This window comes from Phallusia mammillata, chromosome 5, assembly GCF_965637545.1.
Source record: "Phallusia mammillata chromosome 5, kaPhaMamm4.hap1.1, whole genome shotgun sequence".
In the NCBI taxonomy this organism is placed as follows: domain Eukaryota; kingdom Metazoa; phylum Chordata; class Ascidiacea; order Phlebobranchia; family Ascidiidae; genus Phallusia; species Phallusia mammillata.
The window spans coordinates 4,182,746-4,203,052 of NC_137256.1; the positions used below are offsets into that span (position 1 = coordinate 4,182,746).

The following is a 20,307-nucleotide window of genomic DNA, read 5'->3' on the forward strand; positions in this document are numbered from 1 at the left end:
TACAATGTGCTGACAAATCTTAAACCATAAAAATGCACCACACTTAAAAAAAATTTTGTCAAAAAAATGCAGTGCAAATCACAAAAATTTGTCAAAAAATTACACTATAATCAAAACAAAGTTACAGAACCAGGCAAAATTTGCAAATTTGTCATTTAACATGCTGCTTTTAAGAATGCTTTTTTCGTATCAACACATTTCAAAAAAATAATTGCTGATTGACAATAAACACTGACGGTTTCGGAATAACGTTAACTTAGAAATATTTTGCACGTAACAACAACAGCACAATAGCTCATTTCACTACTGGTCGAGAATTACTTTTCTCTCCTTGGATCTGGAAATGCCGTCGCTGATTTAAGAGAATCCGGAACAGAAGCGCGCTTGTCAGTTACCTCGTGGCCTCAGTCAAATTTGCGTAGTTTTATGTTTAAAAGTTGGTTGTTTTAATAGCAAAATGTCAGTCGATGTTGAACAACTTTACAAGAGCTTCGGGGAGCTTGCCGATGCCAAGGAAAATGCCAAGCAGGTTTTTATTTTTGAAACTTTTGCGAATGACAATATCTAAAAAAACGTAATGTTACAAATAAATTTAAAATATTGTTGCACAGCACCCTGAAGCGTACAAGACAATTATGAAGGGCACTAAGGGAAATGCATCTACCAAACGTCTGGCAGCACAGTTCATTTCTCGATTTTTCAAGCATTTTCCCAATGAAGCAGAAGAAGCTATTAACTCATTGCTAGATCTGTGCGAAGACGAGGATGCAGAGGTAATTTATACCATTAAACCTGGCATAATTAAATTTTACTTCTGAAAAACTTACCACGGTGTTTGCAGATTCGTAAAGCTGCTATCAAGCAAATCCCAAATCTATGTAAAGCAGACAAGCAGCATCTGTCACGACTTGCTGATGTATTGGCGCAATTATTAGCATCGGATGATGAATCTGAAGTCAGTGTGGTCAACATCTCTTTGAATGGCTTGTTTAAGTTGGATGCCAAAGGTATGTTTTCTCATTTATTGATCATCATTTTCATATTAAGTTTATAGAGCTCTTCTGGCAAGTATTTTTATTCTGATGTTTCAATGTCCTATACAGGTCGCCTTCATCAGAGTAAAATTCTTTTAATTATTTTTCCTCTGTTTATCGTGCACTGTACTACGCGCATTCAGTGTTGTTTACCCTGATGAAGGCGTCCTGTATAGGACGTCAGAATAAAAATGCTTGCCAGAAGAGCTCTATAAACTTTATATTACGCCTGGCAGCAATAGCTTATAATCATTTTCATATTGTGTTCAGATGCAAAATAAACAAAAACTCAAAACATACTAAAACAAAAATGCTGTATTTTCGCAGGTACATTATCAGGGGTATTTGCTCAAATATTGGGTGGTGATGAAGATGTGAGAGAAAAAGCAATCAAATATTTGTGCACCTGTTTAAAGTCAGCCTCAGAATCGGATATGAACAAGGAAACAGAAGAATATGTTTTAGCAGAAGCAAAGAAAATAATGGAAGATGTTACTGGTGATGAGTTTCAAATTTTAATGCAAGTAAGTCCTTGTTTATTTCATATTTGTCAGAATTAAGATGATGATGGGCAAATAGTTCAGCCACCGAGGGTTTTAATGTGCAACAAAAAGTTTTGACATACATGTTTGGTTTCGGTGCCTAATCATTTTTAGTACATTGAGTTAACGTATATTCAACAAATGTAAATCACATTTCATATTCTCTCGTCCTTTTTGAGGAATGCACATCTATATAAACATTGATTTATGTTTATAAATTTGCAAAAAAATGAATGTGTTTTTATTATGAAATAAACCAAATGTACATCCCTGCTTTGGGGCTTGTGATGTAATTAGTCTAGGTGCCTTATCATTCACCCATTTTTGACACACCTGTTGAAAATTTGTGTTTAAGCATATGTAGGGAAAGTGAACCTTTTATTTCAAACTTCAACCATTTAGGGTTTGGCTTCATTACACCATTTGCAAACTATACAAGGAAGACAACAGATGGTTGATATCATTGCTGAACAGATGAACTTGGAGGATGAATTTAAGGTTTCAGACCCAGACTCAGTGAACCGAATTAGTCAATGTGTTGGAATGGCAATGCCCCTGTGTTCGCGCAATGTGCATGCATCACGATTTGTCAATTATTTGTGCCAAAAAGTCTTACCAACTCTAACAAAAGAAGAAGCAACAAATGGACAGGACACCAAGGAAGTAAGTTTGCAAAGATATGTTTTTAAAATCAACTTTCTCATTTTAAAAATCTGTATTTCTTGGTGGTTGAAGAAACCTCATTTTTAATTCAACAATTTATAGTGTTTTGTGTTACATCGCAACAACTCCCTAAGCAAATTTATCCCAATCTATACATTTGTGGTTCAACTTTTCAGTAAATGACTGAAATTAAATATCTGCAGTGTTTGCCAATTTTAGTTATACATCTTTGTTTATACATGGCTTTTCTTTTCAGTCGTCGCCTAAAGACAGGAAACTAGAACTGATGAAACAACTTGCAGAAATGTCATTGTTCTGTGGAAATGGAACCAATATTATAGAGAGCATAGAACCAGTTTTTGAAAAATTGTTGGTATGTTGCAGCTACAATATAACCATCATGTGTTGTATAATATATAATGCTACGAAATTATGATCTAATACAGTGTTTCTCAACCTATGTGCTGTTGTGGCCTGTATAACGATTCACAAAAATCTTGTGGCCTTCAAGCTTGTTGTGGAACACAATCAAATGGTTGCTTAATTCAGATCGTTGAAAAGTCATTGGCTGAGATTTTTGCCAAGCTGTTTGGAATTTAAAAGCTACATGATAACCCGTTGAAAAACACTGGTCTGATACTATCACCAATTTTTTGCTGATCTGTTTTTTTAGGAATACATGCCATTACCTCCAGATGATCCAGAAAGCAACGGAAGTATAACAGTTAATCCAAAGTTGCAGTTTTCCTATGTGGAGTGTTTGATGTTTGCATTTCATCAAATGGGAAAACACAAAGCAGATTTCCTTACATCAGAAGAAGCAGCTGAACGTCTCAAAGACTTTAGACTGAGGTAGGTCACTTATGACAAAAATTTTGGGTTACAAATTCAATGCAAAAATCCTACTTTAGGCTCCAGTACTTTGCTCGTGGACTTCAAGTCTATATCAAGCAGCTAAGAGCCTCTCTTCATGGAAAATCACCTTCACAGCTGAGATCAGAACCAGAGAATCAAATAAAAATTGTAGCATTGAAGACATGCAACAACGTCAATACACTAATAAAGGTTTTATGCAAAAAAAATTCTTATTAAAAGATGAAATTTGGTTAAATATTATTAGTGAAGATCTAAACTTGCAAATAGTCCATGATGTAATGTTTGGTTTTTAAATTTAGGACTTATTTCACAATCCACCAGCATACAAAGCAACTGTACAAGTATCATGGAAAAAGCCAGCCTCTCCGACCACGGTAAGGAAACAACATGTAGATGCATAGCATAAGATCTTGTAATGTTAACCCAACTCTATGGATTTAGTTTTCAATAAAAACAACTGTTTTTAAAACACTTACGGAAAATACAACTGTGTTTTTAGGTTACAAAGCCAGATGAAGCAAAGTAAGTATTCTTTTGTTTTCAACTTGTAAGTATAATTAATTGTGAATGATGATCTAAAGAGCCGGCTGATCTGGGACCTTGCTGTTTTGCTCACACAAAGGGAGTATATTTTAGAAAAAGCAAATTTGTTTCTAATTAATAATGTTTCCAAAAAAAAACTATCTTTCTAACTAATGCTTCCTTTGGAATTGGCAAGCAGTTGGTCTCAATGAGCAAATCTGGCGAAGCGATTTTTTTACTGACACATTTTGTGCAAGGTCCCAATTCTAATCACAAATTTCTGCAACCTTGTAACTGAGTTTGTATTCCAGGGCAAGAAAACGAAGCAGCACAGGTGGTGATGGTGTAGAACTGAAGAAGAAAACAGAGAGGACCATCTACAGAGCTCCAGGTGGGAAATACAGCTCCAACATTTCACGTAAGTATTTGTCGATTAGGGATTTGTTTTGCCGCGATTTTTGTCAAAATAGAATTCTTTGTCTTCAGAGCGTGGAGCCTTCGGCGGTCGTGGCAGGGGTCGCGGTAACCGCGGTGGAAACAGGCGTTGGAGCGGAGGAAAGAAGTTTTAAAAAATGGCAACAACAATGAGTCGTACTATCAAATGAAGATCGTTCAGAAAAATCCAACACCAACTTATTATCAAATCGTGACTGACCTAATGCCATCTAGCAATCAGCTTCATTGACTATTTGATTTCCACTGATGTAGATGAAAGTGCTCAAAAGAGTCAAATTGTTCAACAAACACAGCAGAATTTTGTTGTCCCGTTTATTTCATAATGTGCTATGCCTACACGGCATTTTTCGGCGTTCTACCTGCTTTTGTACTTTTTTCGTGTTGTATGCGTCATGTTTCGGCACTTCAACCAACCAAGACAGGGCAAAACAAATTCTCAGTCACCAACAACAACTAGCACCCCAGGTAAGAATAACGTAGTTTAGTATGTTTTACAGATTTTCGTTCGATGGACCTACTGGATTGTCCGTGTCTGTGCACTCACTGAAGACGCACTGAACACTTTCAACGGTAATAGGTCGTAGAATTTAACTTCTGTGGAATTAGTTTTTGCAGGTGGAGGAGTAGAAGTTTGGCTCCTTCGCACCAGTGCCCAAGCTTTCTGTGATTTTTTTTACGTGTACATATAACAATAAAACAAGATTTTCTGAAACAGTGGTAAATCAGATGCGTTCCGGCAGCAATTGTTCTATTTGGCTGACAAGGTTTTAAGTTCCATCACAAGTAACAAAGTGGTGACAAGGTTTTAAGTTACAATCCTGACTGGGTCACTTTTGTATTTCTAACCCTGGAAGCATTGGTACCATACCCTGTTTTCAATGCGATCCTATACTATTGTTCACTTTAAAAATCTCATTTATTTTCTGGCTTGTCTACATTGTACTAGCACAGCGGTGCACCACCTGCGGCCGTAGATGGTATTTTTGGCGGCCGTGCTTTTCAACATTGCAATACATGTATATGCGGCCGTTTCTTGATTTGGTATTGAAATAAATCTTTTGCGGTTTAAAATCAAAATAAGGACAAAAGATTTTGTTGTTGCGAGCATAGGCGCCGAACACGGGTATGCCGCATACCCGAGAATCGGACCAACGTTAGTCATGCGTTAGACTATATGCTTTTTAGAAATGTTTGACCAATACTGTTCCGTAACAAACACAAACGATGTCAATCGCGGTTATTGTTTCACAACCCATGAATTATTCGCATTCATTACAATTATGACAATTGCAACGTCTTCAAGAAGCATTGGAATTTGAACATTAAAGGGTGGTAAAAAATAAAAACGAAGGTGTTGGCGCTCGCTTGGAGGAGAAGGGGGAACGGTGAGTTGAGTTGAGTTGAGTTTATTTCGCTTGGTGAAAGAAAACATAGCGACACAATAGCACTAAAAACAATCACCAAGCCGGAAATAGCTGCGCAACGTTAAAACGTTATTAAGCGCAAAACAGTAAAGGGCACAATTGGTGGATGATACCAAAACGCGCTGCAGCTACACCGTATTATAAAGCGTTATGTGACTGGGGCTCACAAGAAAGTGAGGTTGGCGCAGTGATGGTTAACACGACTGGGGAGGGAACGTTGGTGGGACCAGTCGAGGGGGCCCTATAAACTAACCACCCGTGTTAGGAAAGAGGGTGGGGTTCGAAAGGAAAAGATTACACCCAGAAACAGCAAGGATTTGACTTGTTCCAGCTTTTGGTCTTTAATAGCTACATTTACTGGTAAATGTCCACCAGATCGGAATAACATTGTTTTGGTTTTGCTAATGTTAAGGGTAAGTTTGTTAGCCAGTAACCAATTATAAATTGCCTCCATATCAGAATTGGCTCTTATTTCCAGGTCATTTATATGTTTAGCTTTTATTATTATAGTCGTATCATCAGCAAACATTAAAGGTGATCCATACTTTCAGCAATTAGGCAAATCATTGACGTATATAATGAAAAGCAATGGACCCAATGCCCGGGTTATACGTTAACAACCGCGTGATAAAAAAGATTAGCTGTGAACTAAATTATGATAATGTAGTCCAACCTTTGGCCTAACTGCCATTACAACGATTGTCTAGTTAAATCGAAAAACAAAACAAAAACAACAACGCTTATTGTTAATAACGTACAATTGGTACTTTTACGAAAATTAACGTGCCAGCTTGTCGAAAATTTCGGGCAGTTTAGGACATCGTTTGAAGTACACTCAACTTTTCCGTCACGTATACAATGCGTTAAATAGGCGACACGTTGTAAACAAAACTAGCGACTTTAAAGCGTATAAAACGATCATATTGATGGCTAAGCGTATGTGCTTTGTTGCGTAAAAACAAAGCATTTTTGTAATAGTTATTACAGACAAAATAAATGTTAAATATAGGTACACTATTCACGGTTTTGAATAATCTGAGCAAAAAAATCAGAGCCAGTATATTGGTGTATAACATAACTACGTTTCGACAAGTGCTATTGTCATCATCAGGTTGTAAAAAATAAAAGCGACAGAAGGCATGCAACTGGGTGACATACAACGGTAAAAAAAAGGCGACACGAAGTTAACATGTAAAAGCAATTAAACGGAGATAAAAGAACGCACGCGGAAAGGGTGTGTACCCGAGGCAAGTACGACCGCTAGATATTAAACAAGTAGAGTGGTGTAGATTTCTGGTCTTTGTTTAATTCCGGGTTATGCTGTTGTATGAAAAGCGATTCAAGAAGCATTAATTTGTATCGGTGTTGTGTGCTGCCTAAAACGTCTAGGTCTGAGAAGTTTACACGATGGGTCGGGTGTTCTTGGAGATGCGAGCAGACGTGTGACTGCGTCGGGTTTGACCGATGTATGAAGCCCCGCAGGAGCAAGTTAGGCGATAAACCACATTAGATCGAGACCTTGTTGGCTGGTGTTCTTTGATAGGAAAAAGTCGTTGTATTTTGTTCGTCTCGTAGATGAATCGGAGGCGGATTTTCCCTTCGCCAATGCGGTCGATAAACGATAAACCTCCAGCCAATTCAACCCATGCTGTCGTAATGCGTCTCCCCTTTCTAGGGGCAGTTTCCCACCAAGTCCGCAAGGAACTGGGCCGGTTTATCGACCGCATTGGCGAAGGGAAAATCCGCCTCCGATTCATCTTTCCTCATGGCATACCCGAAAAAAATGAAAAGTCGGCGCCTATGGTTGCGAGACAGACAATGCGTCGCATGCGTTTAGCTGGGTTTGTTTACCCAGAGCGTAGGAATATATATCTTATAGTATAGTGACGTCATAAACAGTTACAAAGAAAGGTTTTGTTAGAATTAGATTGAGAAACTTGTGTGCAGTTGGATGGTTATAGCAAGTTATAAAGTATACCGAAAGGTACAGTTTTAGTTGTAAATTGTTCTTTATGGCGTTGAAACGGAAAAGAGCATTGGCAGAAGAGAAAAGAGTGTTTAATCCCCAATGGGAGTGTGATTATTTTGTAATGGAGACTTCAACACACTGCATGGTTTGTTTAATATGCAGCCATATTGTAAAGACTGTGAAAAGCGATAATGCAAAGCAGCATTTTCGCCGCCATGTATCACACCCTTATGCAAATTTGAAAGGCGAGTGTAGAAAGAAATACGTGGAAAATTTAAAAAAGCGTGTACGTCAACAGACATCTTGCATATCAGCTTTCGTTAAATCTCAAAATGTTTGCTGTGAAGCTTCCTACAGGGTGGCGTATCATCTTGGTGTTGCTGGAAAGCTATATACCGATGGGGAGCTCTTCAAGAAATGCCTACTCGATGTCGTTAAATGCATTCATCCTGGCAAGGAAACTGACTATTGGTCGGTTCCTCTTTCGCGTGTTACCATATAACGCCGACAACCTGATATCTCCCTGCAGTTAAAAGACACACTGCAGACAAAAGTTAACAGCCAATAAAGTTTATTTGCGCTGGCTGTCGACGAATCAACAGACATCAACAACTCAGCACAACTGCTAATCTTTGTTCGCTGCCTTTCTTCAAGCTTCGAGTTGTGTGAGGATCTTCTCTCCATGGAAACGCTTGCCACTCGCACTCGTGGTGAAGACATATTTAATGCAGTGAAAAATGCTTGCTTTCGTTCTGAATTGGATTTGAGAAATCTTCGTGGTATTTGCACAGATGGTGCACCTGCCATGACGGGTAATCAGCAAGGCTTTGTGACAAGATTTGCAGAATATGTATGTAAGGAGCATGGAAATAGTGATCTTATTAATCTTCACTGTATAATTCACCAGGAAGTATTATGTGTCAAATCTGTCACATTAAACACCATTCTTAAGGATGTAAATGGTATTATTATATTTATTCGTGCAAATGCTCTTCATCATCGTCAATTTCGCGAACTATTAACCTCAAAAACGTCTGCAGAGGATATTCTCTATCACTCTTCTGTTCGTTGGTTGTCCCAGGGAGAAACATCTCGCCGCGTTCTGCTTTTGCGCAAGGAAATAACAGAATTTTACTCCTTGAAAAAGAAGCACTGTCCATTGCTTGATGCTAAGTTTCTCATTTCTCTTGCGTTTTTAGTTGATTTTTTAACGCATGTCAATTTTTTAAATCAAAGTCTGCAAGGAAAAGCAACAACAGTTTGTCTTGTGTATAAAAAAGTACAAGACTTTCGCGATAAATGCATCCTTTTCAAAATTCACCTTCAACAGAGAAATTTCTTTCATTTTCCGCAAGTGCTGGCGTTGGTTGACAGCAAAGAAGCACAAGTTGACGAAATTCCCATCGATCATTTTTCTAATGTTCTCGACGGGCTGTTGCATGAATTTACCGTTCGTTTCAAAGATTTTGAAAAAATTTCACAAACAACGAGACTCGTTGCTTACCCACATTTGGTGGACACCGAGAGTGCGCCGTTACATCTTCAAATGGAACTAGTGGAGTTGAAGAACAATGTACAGCTCGTAAAAAAATTTAAAGACGAGAGAAACTTGCTTGAAACATGGAAAGGCGCATGTGAATACCCCAAGCTTCAAGATTTAGCAAGAAAAACTCTCGTTCCCTTTGGGAGCACTTACGTGTGCGAAGCAGCATTCTCAAAAGTAAAGTAGCCTACCTAAAGAGCAAATACCGAACCAGGCTATTAGACAGCAATCTGGAGTCGGAATTGCGGATAATGATGTCAAGTAAAATTCCCGATTTTGCGAGATTGTGTCAAGACATACAGGAACAAGGAAGTCATGAAGCATTTTATCAAATTAAAAGTTTAATTTACATCACCTGGCAATTGTAAATATAAAGTTGCACACTACTGCTTACAAACGTTTGAATTCGTTCTGCCGTTTCAATAAAACTTAATAAAAAATTTTGCAATAGTCGTTATGCGTACAGTAACAGCAGTGCCATGTACAAAGAAAAAGTAGGATTACCAAGTGGTGGGCAACAATCTTGTGTCGGAACAAATGCTGATTATATCTACTATCTAGTAAGGTTCTCTGAGTTTGACATCTCTGAACATATAGGGAGTGTTTTATCACATTTTACACGGGATTAAGTACATGCCTACATGGTGCCTTAGATATATGGCCGGTGTTTCACATGTCGTCAAAATAACAAAGATCACTGGCGGCCGTCACAGAAATATAATCCCGTGATGCGGCCGAGCTCGCAAAAAGGTTGTGCACCCCTGTAATAGCAAAACAAAATTGTCATTAAAGCTTTTTTTAAATCAACTCTTTGGACCAACTTTACAAAGTTTAAAGTGCATTATAAATCTTGTAGTACTGGTTTGCATTTGTACTTCCGAAACAAGAGACAAACTGCAAATGTCCGAATCAGACGAAACATTTGTGGGGCATTGGCGAATAAGTCCAAGTCTGGGTCAAGTTACTTTTCGCAAAGTACTGTGGCGGAAACCACAGGTTAAAGCACATTTTACTCGTTTATAAAAGTATCGCTGGTTTGCCCGATACCGTGCATTCCGTCGGGTAAAGGCCCGGAACAGTATTATCGGGTCAACCTAGCGAAATGGATTCAACCAAATAAAGTCACAAAGTTCCAAAATTGCAAAAAATCAAACAAAAACGGTTTATCGGACTTGCAATAAAACAGGCAGCTTGACAGCGGACTACTTGAGTGCATGGCGCATTCGGAAATGTAGGAAACAAATAACTTATTTCGCAATATGAAAATGTTGTTTCTCACCTGTGCTGTCAAGCAGGGGCATAATCACTACATAATATATTTCTTTCTGCTTACCGCCTGGTTTAGATCATAAGTTATAGCTATAGATCGGTAGATGATGCCGTTGATGTTTCAAACTCTCTTTCTTTCATCCCCATTACATTCTTTGTGACGACAGTGTTTCAATTATACGAAATGTCTCCTTCAGTTTCTTTACCACTCGCAGTCCAAGTTAAATATATTTATAAAACCGAAAATGTGTACCTCAGCAAAATAAACTGTTGAGTTAACAACTAAAAAATAATTTATTGTTTGCAAAAGTATTTCCCCAACAACATGGGGAATGAATTCAGTCTTTTCAAGATTACCCAGCGTGGGAATGTTTTAAGAGCAATTAATTACGTCACAAACACGATTTGAACAAAAAAATGACATTGTGCGCGAACAATTGTCTCTTTTCGTCACTGAAAAATCAAGCTATAAGAACCAATTTCTTGTCGGAGGATTTCTAATTCTTTATCCCGCTAAAGTTCTGCTTATACAGTCACAGCATCTGATACTACACAAGATTGTAAAAATCCTTTCAATCTCTTGCGATCCCTCTGAAATCGCCTGACGACCCCAGTTTGAGAACCACTGGTTTAATGGTTCACGGAGCGATTTCATTGGGTCCGGCAAGAGGATGGATGGCTCTACAATCCTACTTGATATCAGGGCATTGCTCTTTTTGTTCCATCACAAGTAACAAAAAATTAGTTTATCGTTTGCGTATAATCTAATGGCTTTGTCTTGTCTGTGAAGCCACAAACTGCTCTTCGTTGACATGCACAATGAAGCGAATCTAGGTGAAATAAGTCTTGAATGTAATGTGAAAAATGCAGATTGTGGTTACGTTTCGGTTTGTATTATTTACCTTGGACCACGAGTGCCACTCCTACTCGGAAAAAATAAGAAACGATCGTTACATACATGAGTCTAGGTAAAATGTTGGGTGTCCTTTATGGAGGAAAATGTTCCCTGTCCCGTTGTGTAACAGAATTAAAAGCTGCGGTTTCGTGAGCCGAGAACAATTTTGTTTAATGCAAAATACGAATTTGAACATGTAGACATTAATTTACTTCCTCACGAGTCAGAAAACAGGCAAGTACAATGTATTTCGGGGATCCAAAACAAATTGCGGAAGCGAGCTGTGTTTGGTCTTTCTGTATGTTACGTAAAAGTGCGCAAGTATAAAGTCACTCCTGCATTGTTTTGTTTTTGTCATGTTGTGGTTTGTGTTTTTGTGATGCTGATATGAGTTATATTTTCTCTGCAAGATTTATGATCATACGAATGTATTTGAGACACAGAGTTCCGAGCGTTATGACCGAACGGATTACCTGTTAAGTGTATATATTTGTGAGTTGCAGTGTAATGAATTATGAAGGTTGTGAAATATTCTGAAAAAGGTCTTTGGTTTTCGTAAATAATTAATGACTTTATGGTAGTTTTTTACTTGTACAGCTTAAAATGCATATACCTAGTTATGTCGTGTGTAATTTCAACTATATTAGGTAAATTTGAAAATGTATGTTAGCTGTAAACAAATCACATTTACATGCAGTATTACAGTGTTTATTACAGTGTTGTTTTTATTTAGTTGATACCAACAACCACATTACATAGACACTGTTAGTTAATCTGTTGTTGTCATAGCTGGTTAAGGAGAAGGTAGCTCTGTTCCACATTAATGGTTATTGCAAAGATCAATGGGACATTAAAATCTCATTAACCTTTGGATTTGGTTCTTCTGAAGCATATTATCACCAATACCTCCATACCACAGTCAATAGTAAAACAATTTATTCAAAACAAGAAGATGATCAAATTGTTTTCGTTAAAACAACAAAAAAAGGATGAAACTTCTACAGGAGGAAAACGAAAAGCAACTGCTGCTCAACTGCGTCTTACTAAAGGTGTGATTGATCATTTAGATCATTTAGTTTTACGTGTTTTTTTAGTACTGCTTGTTTTTGTGTTTGTTATATTTGTTGTTAACCACCACCCAAAAGTTCATTGGTTATTTGTATTGTTTATATCCCTGTTTTTTTTGTAAATTGGGGACTCCTACAACCACTGCAATGTGCCACAGTAAAATAATGTAGTAAATATGCAAATGGAATGAATCTAAAGCAGTGGTTCTCAAACTTTTTTATAGTCGGGGCCAAATGGTAGCTTTTTAAGTGTGTAGGGAGCCGCAAAACAAACAAAACCTTGAGAAAATCACTAAAGATCATTACCTTGAAAGCTAAAAAAGCAATCTTTGGTGGTTTTCTGAGGTTTGGTTGGAGTGGTTAAAAACCGCATGCGGCCCTGAGCGCCGCGTTTGAGAATCACTAATCTAAAGGAACGATCTAGTAAAGATGTGTATTTGTGCTATCTCCTTTGTTTGACTTGGCAAGCACTGCAGCTAACCTTTTACTCCAAAGTGACACAATATTTCTCTGCAAACAGCCAAACATTAAATGCTAGGTTTAGGGAGCAGATAAATCTGTTATTGGAATGATGTATTGTTGTTGTTAAATATTAAGATAAATCATTAAGTAAATCATTATTTTTAGATAACACATTCAGGACATCAACTGTGAAATTTTGTTTTTAGATATGAATGACTTGCAGCTGCCCAAAACATGCATTACTAAATTCCCAGACCCTGACGATTTATTAAATTTTAAGCTTATCATATCTCCTGATGAGGGATATTACAGAGGAGGAAGGTTTTCCTTTTCGTTTAAGGTGTATAAAAAAATTTGGATATATATAACTGTTTGTTTTTGTTGAAAGTTAGTCAAATAAAGTAAATTAAGTTAGTAGTAAATCGTGTTTTATAATTGATGTTGTTTTATTCCAAGTAAAAAATCAGTAAGTTAGTATATATGTCAGTAAAAAACATTTCAAATAGTTTGACATTTAAGTGACAATAGCCCTGTTTACATGGGTGCTTAAAACTGATTGGAAACCGTTCCGTCAAACCGCTTCTCTCGTTTTTGTCGGTGAAAATCTCAAGCAGTCTTGATGCCTAATCCGACATGTTTGCATTCAACGCGTGTAAAGAGTTAATGACACACTATAAATTTCCATTTTGGTTTGTAGGTGGGATTAAATTATCCACATGAAGCTCCAAAGGTGAAATGCGAGACTATGGTTTATCACCCCAACATTGATCTTGAAGGGAATGTTTGTTTAAACATTTTGAGAGAGGATTGGAAACCAGTCCTAACAATAAATGCTGTAATATATGGCATACAGTATTTATTTTTGGTAAGTAAGTATGTAACTGACAAATATATGCACATGAATTTGTGGTCATACAAAATGTTTTTTTAATGTGTACTACTGTATAACAATGATATCATTGGTAAAATATAAGCTTTTCAATTAAATTTGACAAAACAAAAATTTAATGAATAGTATAGATTTACACATCTTTCCATTATGTCATAAATTTGCCCAGGAACCAAATCCTGAAGACCCTCTTAACAAGGAAGCTGCTGAAGTTTTAAGTACCAACAAAAGACAATTTGAACAAAATGTCAATCGCTCAATGAGAGGAGGATATGTTGGAAATGTATATTTTGAGAAATGTTTAATTAAATAATAAACATTTCCTTGCAGCGTATACACACATGCATCATGGCAGTTGGCAATGTTGCCATTCATGTTGTCCTTACATAGTTGCAATGGATCTGTTGTTCTGTTTTATGTGGGTTGTTGATTTTGAAAATTCAATTAGCTTTAATAAAGGGTAGAGCAACTAACACCATATCTCATGACAGACCCAAATGTAGCTAATTTTTGATATGTGGTGCAAAGAGCTTAGCTGCTGAAGAGGGTTAGGGTTAGGGTTAGGATTGAAGTTTTGAAAATTTTACATTAGAAATTAAGTTCTATTGCTAGTTTTATTGAATTCCGAATGAAACCTTCTCCCGACCCTAATAGCCCTAACTGTGAGCATTTTTAGTGATACATCGTTTTAAATGGCTCAAATGTTTTTTGTGCCACATGTCAAATTAGCTAAATGGGAGTCTGCCATGAAGTATGGTGTGAGTAGATTTTCCTTCATAAAGACTCACCCCGTACAAGTTTTTTTTTAATTGCTTGGTTGTTCAAAAGTGTTGATAAAGTTGGCTCAAATATTCATGCACATGCAACTTGGTTGTAAAATATATTTTTATGTGTGTAGGCTGATTTTCTGGTTCATTTCAAAAGCAGATCTTTCTTCTAACATATCTTATGAATAACCTGTAAATGTTTTTCTTTACCCATATACATAATTTCATGTTGGTGATGGAAATTTGTTTGATGTCAATGATGCACAACACAATGGCTGCAAGTCAAATTGGGCTCTTCAATGGTTTAAAAATGGCGCGCCACAATGTGTTAAATTGCAATGACAAAAAAGTTCATGAAATGCCTTTATATTGTCAGTGTAATACATTTCTTAGTTTTTTCCCATGTTATGTAACAAATGATAATTGTATAATTTAGTAAATGATTCGCAAAATAAGTTTTCTTTACGAAAAAACAACTACGCAAAAAATGATGCGGCACGGGACCAGAATTCGTCAGATATCCTCCCATTTTAGTTGTGCGCCCATGTTCTATGTGAAGAATTGAGAAAAATAAAAACTATTGGTTGATGCCGGTGTGATAATTTTTGCTAGAAACAGCAGTATTGCGTTTGCGTTGCATTTAAATTTATTCTCCTATTAAAAGTTGTGACCTTTTTTTGTATTGATACGAATTTAAGAGAAGCGAGAGGAAGAGGTACTACGTGGATAAACCAAATCTTTTGCGACATCTATCGGAAGCGGTAAACCATAGCAATTACGAATAGCGTCGTCATCGTTCGTGATTCGTAATCACACTAACATCCGCTATCCCGATGATAAAAAAAATCGGTTATAATATTGGTTTGGGGTATTTTATAGCTCAATCGTACTATTCTTTCTGTGCTATCGCGGAACAAGAAAAAGTAAATTCAGCAAGTTTTGTTTTGAAGGGATAGGTAAACGTGGCATTTACATAGCACACACGATAAAGCAAGATAAGCAACTAATTTTTTTGTGAGGCAATTTTTCTACGTGAGTATTTTTGTATTGGTATTGTAGTAATACTAATTCGGCAGTTCATGAGAATATAATACGAGTATAATATATCACATGAAGTTAAAATGTTCCAAATAATAATCGTCAAAAATATGGTAAATACCCAAATATTAACATGGTTTGTATTGCAGGTGTTATTTTGTTTCTGTAGCATATTTGTGGTAAAACATAATCAACAGCATGTCATCGTTGAAGGGCAAATCCCGGCTAAATGAAGCAGCTAAAATAGAATATTCAACAAATGAAAAGATTTTACGCGAATGCCATCAACTATATATCGAAGAAAAAAAGGGTAAGATTAGAGCAAAATATTTTGCATTTTGAGCATGAAATGTTTGTTATAAACTGTATACTAATGTAAATTGTTTTCCAGGCTTAATCGCAATCGCTGAAGAAGTTGGCATTCATCTTTTGGCACCCAGGAAAAAGATTACTGTGCTCCTTATTGGCAATCATTCTGCTGGAAAAAGTACATTTATAAACTGGTGTGTGACTAAAGTTTTTGTGGTGATTTTGGGCGATTATAAATACCAAAAATTATTGTGTTTTAGGTACATAGAAGAACATGTGCAAAGGACAGGGGTTGCAATTGAAACCCAAGGATTTACTATTGTTACCAGTGGCAAGAAACGAGAATCTTTAACTGTAAATACATGGTTGGCACACCAAAATATTGTTCCATTTTAATATTTTACTTTTTATACTGCAGGGAAATGCAACTATGCATTTATACCCACATCTTCAACCTTTGCAAGAAATTGGAGGTAGCTTTTACAACAGTATTGTTTCATTACAGGTGATATTTCGATTGTAATGCACAATTTTGTAATTGGTTTAGGTGTTATGGATTATATTGGCACTGAAATCACAACTTCAAAACAGAAAAAGTTCAACTTAGTAATGTTTATTGACACTCCTGGTCTTGTTGATGGTGACATGAAATATCCATTTGATGTTAATAAAGCCATCCTGTGGATTGGTGAACAAATTGCTGACTTGGTTTTTGTATTTTTTGATCCAATCGGGTAAGAAAGAGTCTGTTTACTTTCAAATATGTATTTATATGTCATATCAAATGAACAAAAATTATTTCATCAGACAAGCCCTCTGCAAGCGGACACTAAACATAGTTGAGCATTTGAGTGAAAACAATGCTGACATAATGAAGTTTTACTTAAGCAAGGCAGATGAAGCAGGACAAGAAAATGACAGACAGGTAATTTGATCTTATTTTAATAATGTATGCCGTGTTGTTAACTTAATCACTGGTAGGAGTTTGTCTTGTTTTACAGAGGGTCATGATGCAGATTGTTCAAGAACTTTGTAAGCGTCAAAATTTAAACAGAACTGGATTTGACATGCCAACAATTTATGTACCTACCATGGGAAAGCAGAGTCAATGCGTAAACCAAATAGAAAATGTAGGTGCATTTTGAAACTTGCAACTTTTAATGCTTCTCATTTCTATATATGCAATGATTTCATCTATATTTTTTTCTCTGTCTGATGTTGGCTTGTTACAACGGTTTGGTCCAGATAGAGTGCTTTAAAACTCTTCAAATTTACACACATGTTTGTTACCATAAACACATTGCAACTTGCGAATTCTCAGAGGAATGGTAGTACTTTTACCTGTTTATTACACTACTTTGGTAAAATAATAATTATGGAAAAAGAAAATAAGTCAAAATGTAAAGTTTGAGTTAATGCTTTCTGCTGACTTGTTTTGGGTTATAAAAATATTCTTGTCATATTAATATTACTGATTGGCACATGCATATATGTGGGGACCCATTCGTTTTTGCTTGCAAAAAAAACAATCATAATAGCAGGTCAGAAAAGATATAAATTGGCAAAGTAGATAAAATCCACCTTTCTAGTTGTTTTTTCTTTTGTAACTACAGGTTTGCAAAGAAATTGAAAAAACAATCAACTCTACAATCCAAAACACTCTTAATACCCTGGAAAAGGACTGCACTGATATTGCCAATAGAATTGACAAAATGATTCAAGAGGATAAGTATGTTTATGTAGTTATGTATCCTGATAACTAAAACAATTGTTACAATTATTTACTTTTCTTGCAGTGAAGCATGTTCATACAATTTGAAAGCCAAAGGGAAAGGACTTTTGTTTGGTTCCATCTCTCTTTTTCTTCCCCTGGCATTTTTGGCTAATGTTATGGTGGCACGCATTCCGAATGAAACTTTAGTATCAACTTTTGGAAATTCTGCTGCGGAAGCATTGAAATCTTACACAGTATGAACAGTAACCAAAACGTTACATGTGTTGGAATATTTTTAACAACACCATCTTTACAGGCACCAATTTCAGCTGTTTGGTCTGCAGTACCAGATGGTTATTTTTGGCATTTTGTTGCATTTCTTGTATTGCTGACCATAACACTTTTTGTAGCAGCAAAACTAGTTGCTTCAACATTACCGACTTTGTCCAGAAAATACAAGCGGTCCTTACTTGAGAATAGAAAATATGTTCAGACGCATGTTAAACAGCAAAAGGTAACTGTGGTATAAAAAAAATGTCTTGTTTGTTCAAAGCAATTTATTTTTTGCAGGAAGTGTTGTATAAGGAGTACCTCCAACAGAGTGTGGCCGCATATGATTTATGATGATAAGGGAGCTTTATTTCATTACAAAATCTACAAAATTCAATTTACTTTTTTGGTTTACATTTGAATGTGGTGGTAAAAAATTCACAGTGACTTGCACTGCCTCTTTGTTTCAATTTTGCATGCAATACTTCTGAATGTTTTTGCATCTTCAAATTGTGCTGCTTTTTTCTCTGTTATCAAATTGTTATTCTTTTTTGACTGAAAATGACTTAAGAAAGCCCTGACAGTGAAATGAAATGTGCACAAAACCTTAGGAAATGTTGTAGTGGTACATTACCAATCTGCCCTAGTTCAAATATTTATTAGCGTTTGTCTGTTTGTTAATTTACAGCATTTTTTGTAAAATGCCTTAACAATACATGGTTTTTGCTGTATTTTTGTTTGATTCAGTGCTTGGTGTTTGTTCAACGTGTACGAATTTACTGAGAATCGCCACTTGGAGAAGCGTCTTGTTTCATATCCTGTAGTAGCAATTGAATGCCGATGATTTCATATGCTAAAACAACCAACTGGTTAAAAATCTCGTAATTTGCAAAACAGAAGCTACTTACCAATGTAAGCCATTGCTGCAGTCAGCAAAACCAAAATACAGGTATTGATAACAGTCAACTTCTTTTTCCATCCCTGCTGTGCAGTCCGTGTGAGGGTCACTTGTGTAGTTTCAGAAACGGCCTTCGAATGAACTGCGCTTTCTGTTGCCGAATGGTTAGAAGGCGAACTTGTAACCGGCAATGGTGTTTCGTTTACTGGTAATGGTATTTACTTAACTGGCAACGGTGTTTTACCGATCTCGTTGGTAGGGAACAAGTCTGTGTTGGTTTCTGGCGAGTCTTTCGGTAGGATGTGGCTGCTATAAGCCAGATTAGGGAAAAAACAACCCCGCTTTTTACCAACACAAAAACTATAGGCCTACCTACCTCACGAACACAGAAGGGGCAGCCAAATCCTGGTTTAAAAATGTTGCAATAGTGGTCTGTGAGGATACATTGGACGTCAAAGGATGGGTAAAAGATCGTGCACCATCGAGCAACACGTTCGTAACCTTAACTTCCACATTGTCTGAAGATATATTTTCGGATTTGTTTTGTCGCAGGGTTTCTTCAGCATGTGTGGCGCTCGTGCTCTTTTGCGGTGCTTCGTTTGACAGGATTGGATTGGAAGGCGTGCTTTCAAGACGCAAATAATTTTCTTTTGTTTCATCCACTTCTGGAAATAGTTTCAAATCATCCAACAGTCGAAATTAGGACACTGATTCATCATCTTCAGTAGGTTTTAAAATAAATGAACTGTTTGATCGATATCAATCCCAATATAGCCCGTTTTAAACTAGGCTAAAAGTAAGAATACCTAACCGTTTAATTGCTATAGTGAATAATAAGGCGATGTGAGACTTTCACAAAACGTTTTTTCGGGCTCCGTTAAAAAGGTTTGAGAAACTCATCGAGAATAGTTCGGAAAAATATTCATATTGTGGTTGATGGTATCTGGGTCTTGAGCTGGTGAATTAGTCTAATAACTTACCTTCAACACTTGAAGAGAGATGGCCTAAGTTTTTGTTATCAGTTTGCCGAGGCCCTGTTGAAGTTTGACCTGTATCATTATCTGAAGAATTTCCAAACATAACTACATCCTCTTTGGTAATTGTTTGTTGGATATTTTCATCGCCTCGGATATTGTTCACAAAGCTTTCATCCAAAATCTCAAATGTACTACGTGTAGATGTGTCCAAGCCAAGTCCTTTCTCCAGAGCATTTATATTTCCTGCTGTTTTGTTAAACTTGCGGCCTGCTTTCTTTTTATGCGGTCTGGAGACGTCTGCCTTATCTTTTCTTTTACTTTGTTTGACGACGTTACGTTTATCCTGACCCTCAAGACAACATTTATCCGCCCTGCACGGCCCGCATTTTTTTGGTTCGCCACCATCATTAACATTCACATCATCCATAACAATGTTTGTGCAGGAAACAGCTTTCTTGTGTTCAATCCATTTTGGGACCGATCCAGAAAATACTCTTTTTGAAGTTGTCTGTCGCTTGTGTGTTTTGCCACTTCGGCGGCTTTTGATATTTTTATAAGTTACTTCGTTTGAATTTTGCATCAGATTTCGAGTCAATGACGCGAAATCATGTTTGTTCAAAAAGTCTTTTTTCTTCTCCAGTAATTCCGCTTCCCGTATCATCCTTCCATTTTTAAAAGAATGGTTTTGTTCTGTAGCAAGAAGATCGAAAACTGCAGATAACA

At 36.7% G+C, this 20,307-nt stretch overlaps 5 protein-coding genes across 7 annotated transcripts; 4 read left to right on the forward strand and 1 right to left on the reverse strand.

Annotated features, from left to right (window-relative positions):
- Positions 1-343: 343 nt before the first annotated feature.
- LOC145227550 (apoptosis inhibitor 5-like) lies at positions 344-4,805 on the forward strand. Of its 2 annotated transcripts, none has more exons than XM_080092398.1 (12): positions 344-529; positions 612-773; positions 842-1,007; positions 1,362-1,558; positions 1,979-2,239; positions 2,496-2,612; positions 2,913-3,091; positions 3,151-3,304; positions 3,415-3,489; positions 3,615-3,637; positions 3,949-4,055; positions 4,124-4,805. In XM_080092398.1, the coding sequence occupies exons 1-12, from the start codon at positions 458-460 to the stop codon at positions 4,204-4,206; spliced, it is 1,596 nt and encodes a 531-aa protein (XP_079948524.1). In that variant the 5' UTR covers positions 344-457; the 3' UTR covers positions 4,207-4,805. The 2 variants fall into 2 exon arrangements, with proteins under 2 accessions (XP_079948524.1, XP_079948525.1); XM_080092399.1 differs by having other exon boundaries at positions 2,913-3,086; positions 3,146-3,304.
- A 3,363-nt stretch (positions 4,806-8,168) lies between these two features.
- LOC145228116 (general transcription factor II-I repeat domain-containing protein 2-like) lies at positions 8,169-9,215 on the forward strand. Its single transcript, XM_080093109.1, has one exon. The coding sequence runs from the start codon at positions 8,169-8,171 to the stop codon at positions 9,213-9,215; it is 1,047 nt and encodes a 348-aa protein (XP_079949235.1).
- A 2,681-nt stretch (positions 9,216-11,896) lies between these two features.
- On the forward strand, positions 11,897-14,966 carry LOC145228921 (NEDD8-conjugating enzyme Ubc12-like). Its single transcript, XM_080094136.1, has 4 exons — positions 11,897-12,242; positions 12,929-13,062; positions 13,420-13,587; positions 13,781-14,966. The coding sequence occupies exons 1-4, from the start codon at positions 12,146-12,148 to the stop codon at positions 13,922-13,924; spliced, it is 543 nt and encodes a 180-aa protein (XP_079950262.1). The 5' UTR covers positions 11,897-12,145; the 3' UTR covers positions 13,925-14,966.
- A 360-nt stretch (positions 14,967-15,326) lies between these two features.
- On the forward strand, positions 15,327-18,440 carry LOC145228917 (uncharacterized). Its single transcript, XM_080094132.1, has 12 exons — positions 15,327-15,410; positions 15,566-15,726; positions 15,808-15,919; positions 15,986-16,079; positions 16,144-16,198; positions 16,273-16,459; positions 16,533-16,650; positions 16,727-16,855; positions 17,339-17,454; positions 17,522-17,693; positions 17,756-17,953; positions 18,010-18,440. The coding sequence occupies exons 2-12, from the start codon at positions 15,615-15,617 to the stop codon at positions 18,061-18,063; spliced, it is 1,347 nt and encodes a 448-aa protein (XP_079950258.1). The 5' UTR covers positions 15,327-15,410; positions 15,566-15,614; the 3' UTR covers positions 18,064-18,440.
- A 43-nt stretch (positions 18,441-18,483) lies between these two features.
- Positions 18,484-20,289, reverse strand: LOC145228919 (uncharacterized). Of its 2 annotated transcripts, none has more exons than XM_080094135.1 (4): positions 19,588-20,289; positions 18,984-19,269; positions 18,618-18,916; positions 18,484-18,562 (listed from the first exon to the last, which is right to left on the reverse strand). In XM_080094135.1, the coding sequence occupies exons 1-3, from the start codon at positions 20,243-20,245 to the stop codon at positions 18,826-18,828; spliced, it is 1,035 nt and encodes a 344-aa protein (XP_079950261.1). In that variant the 5' UTR covers positions 20,246-20,289; the 3' UTR covers positions 18,484-18,562; positions 18,618-18,825. The 2 variants fall into 2 exon arrangements, with proteins under 2 accessions (XP_079950261.1, XP_079950260.1); XM_080094134.1 differs by having other exon boundaries at positions 18,984-19,272.
- Positions 20,290-20,307: the final 18 nt, after the last annotated feature.

Bases quoted from the DNA above. Each gene is read 5' to 3' on its own strand.
- LOC145228116 (XM_080093109.1), top strand. From the start codon at position 8,169: ATGGAAACGCTTGCCACTCGCACTCGTGGTGAAGACATATTTAATGCA.
- LOC145228921 (XM_080094136.1), top strand. From the start codon at position 12,146: ATGATCAAATTGTTTTCGTTAAAACAACAAAAAAAGGATGAAACTTCT. The intron at 12,243-12,928 runs GTGTGATTGATC...TTTTGTTTTTAG, and splicing joins TCAACTGCGTCTTACTAAAG to ATATGAATGACTTGCAGCTG. The intron at 13,588-13,780 runs GTAAGTAAGTAT...AAATTTGCCCAG, and splicing joins GCATACAGTATTTATTTTTG to GAACCAAATCCTGAAGACCC.
- LOC145227550 (XM_080092398.1), top strand. From the start codon at position 458: ATGTCAGTCGATGTTGAACAACTTTACAAGAGCTTCGGGGAGCTTGCC. The intron at 1,559-1,978 runs GTAAGTCCTTGT...TCAACCATTTAG, and splicing joins AGTTTCAAATTTTAATGCAA to GGTTTGGCTTCATTACACCA. The intron at 3,490-3,614 runs GTAAGGAAACAA...CTGTGTTTTTAG, and splicing joins AGCCAGCCTCTCCGACCACG to GTTACAAAGCCAGATGAAGC.
- LOC145228917 (XM_080094132.1), top strand. From the start codon at position 15,615: ATGTCATCGTTGAAGGGCAAATCCCGGCTAAATGAAGCAGCTAAAATA. The intron at 16,080-16,143 runs GTAAATACATGG...TTTATACTGCAG, and splicing joins AGAAACGAGAATCTTTAACT to GGAAATGCAACTATGCATTT. The intron at 16,199-16,272 runs GTAGCTTTTACA...TAATTGGTTTAG, and splicing joins ACCTTTGCAAGAAATTGGAG to GTGTTATGGATTATATTGGC.
- LOC145228919 (XM_080094134.1), bottom strand. From the start codon at position 20,245: ATGATACGGGAAGCGGAATTACTGGAGAAGAAAAAAGACTTTTTGAAC. The intron at 19,273-19,587 runs GTAAGTTATTAG...AACTATTTCCAG, and splicing joins TCTCTCTTCAAGTGTTGAAG to AAGTGGATGAAACAAAAGAA. The intron at 18,917-18,983 runs GTAGGTAGGCCT...TCTGGCTTATAG, and splicing joins GCCCCTTCTGTGTTCGTGAG to CAGCCACATCCTACCGAAAG.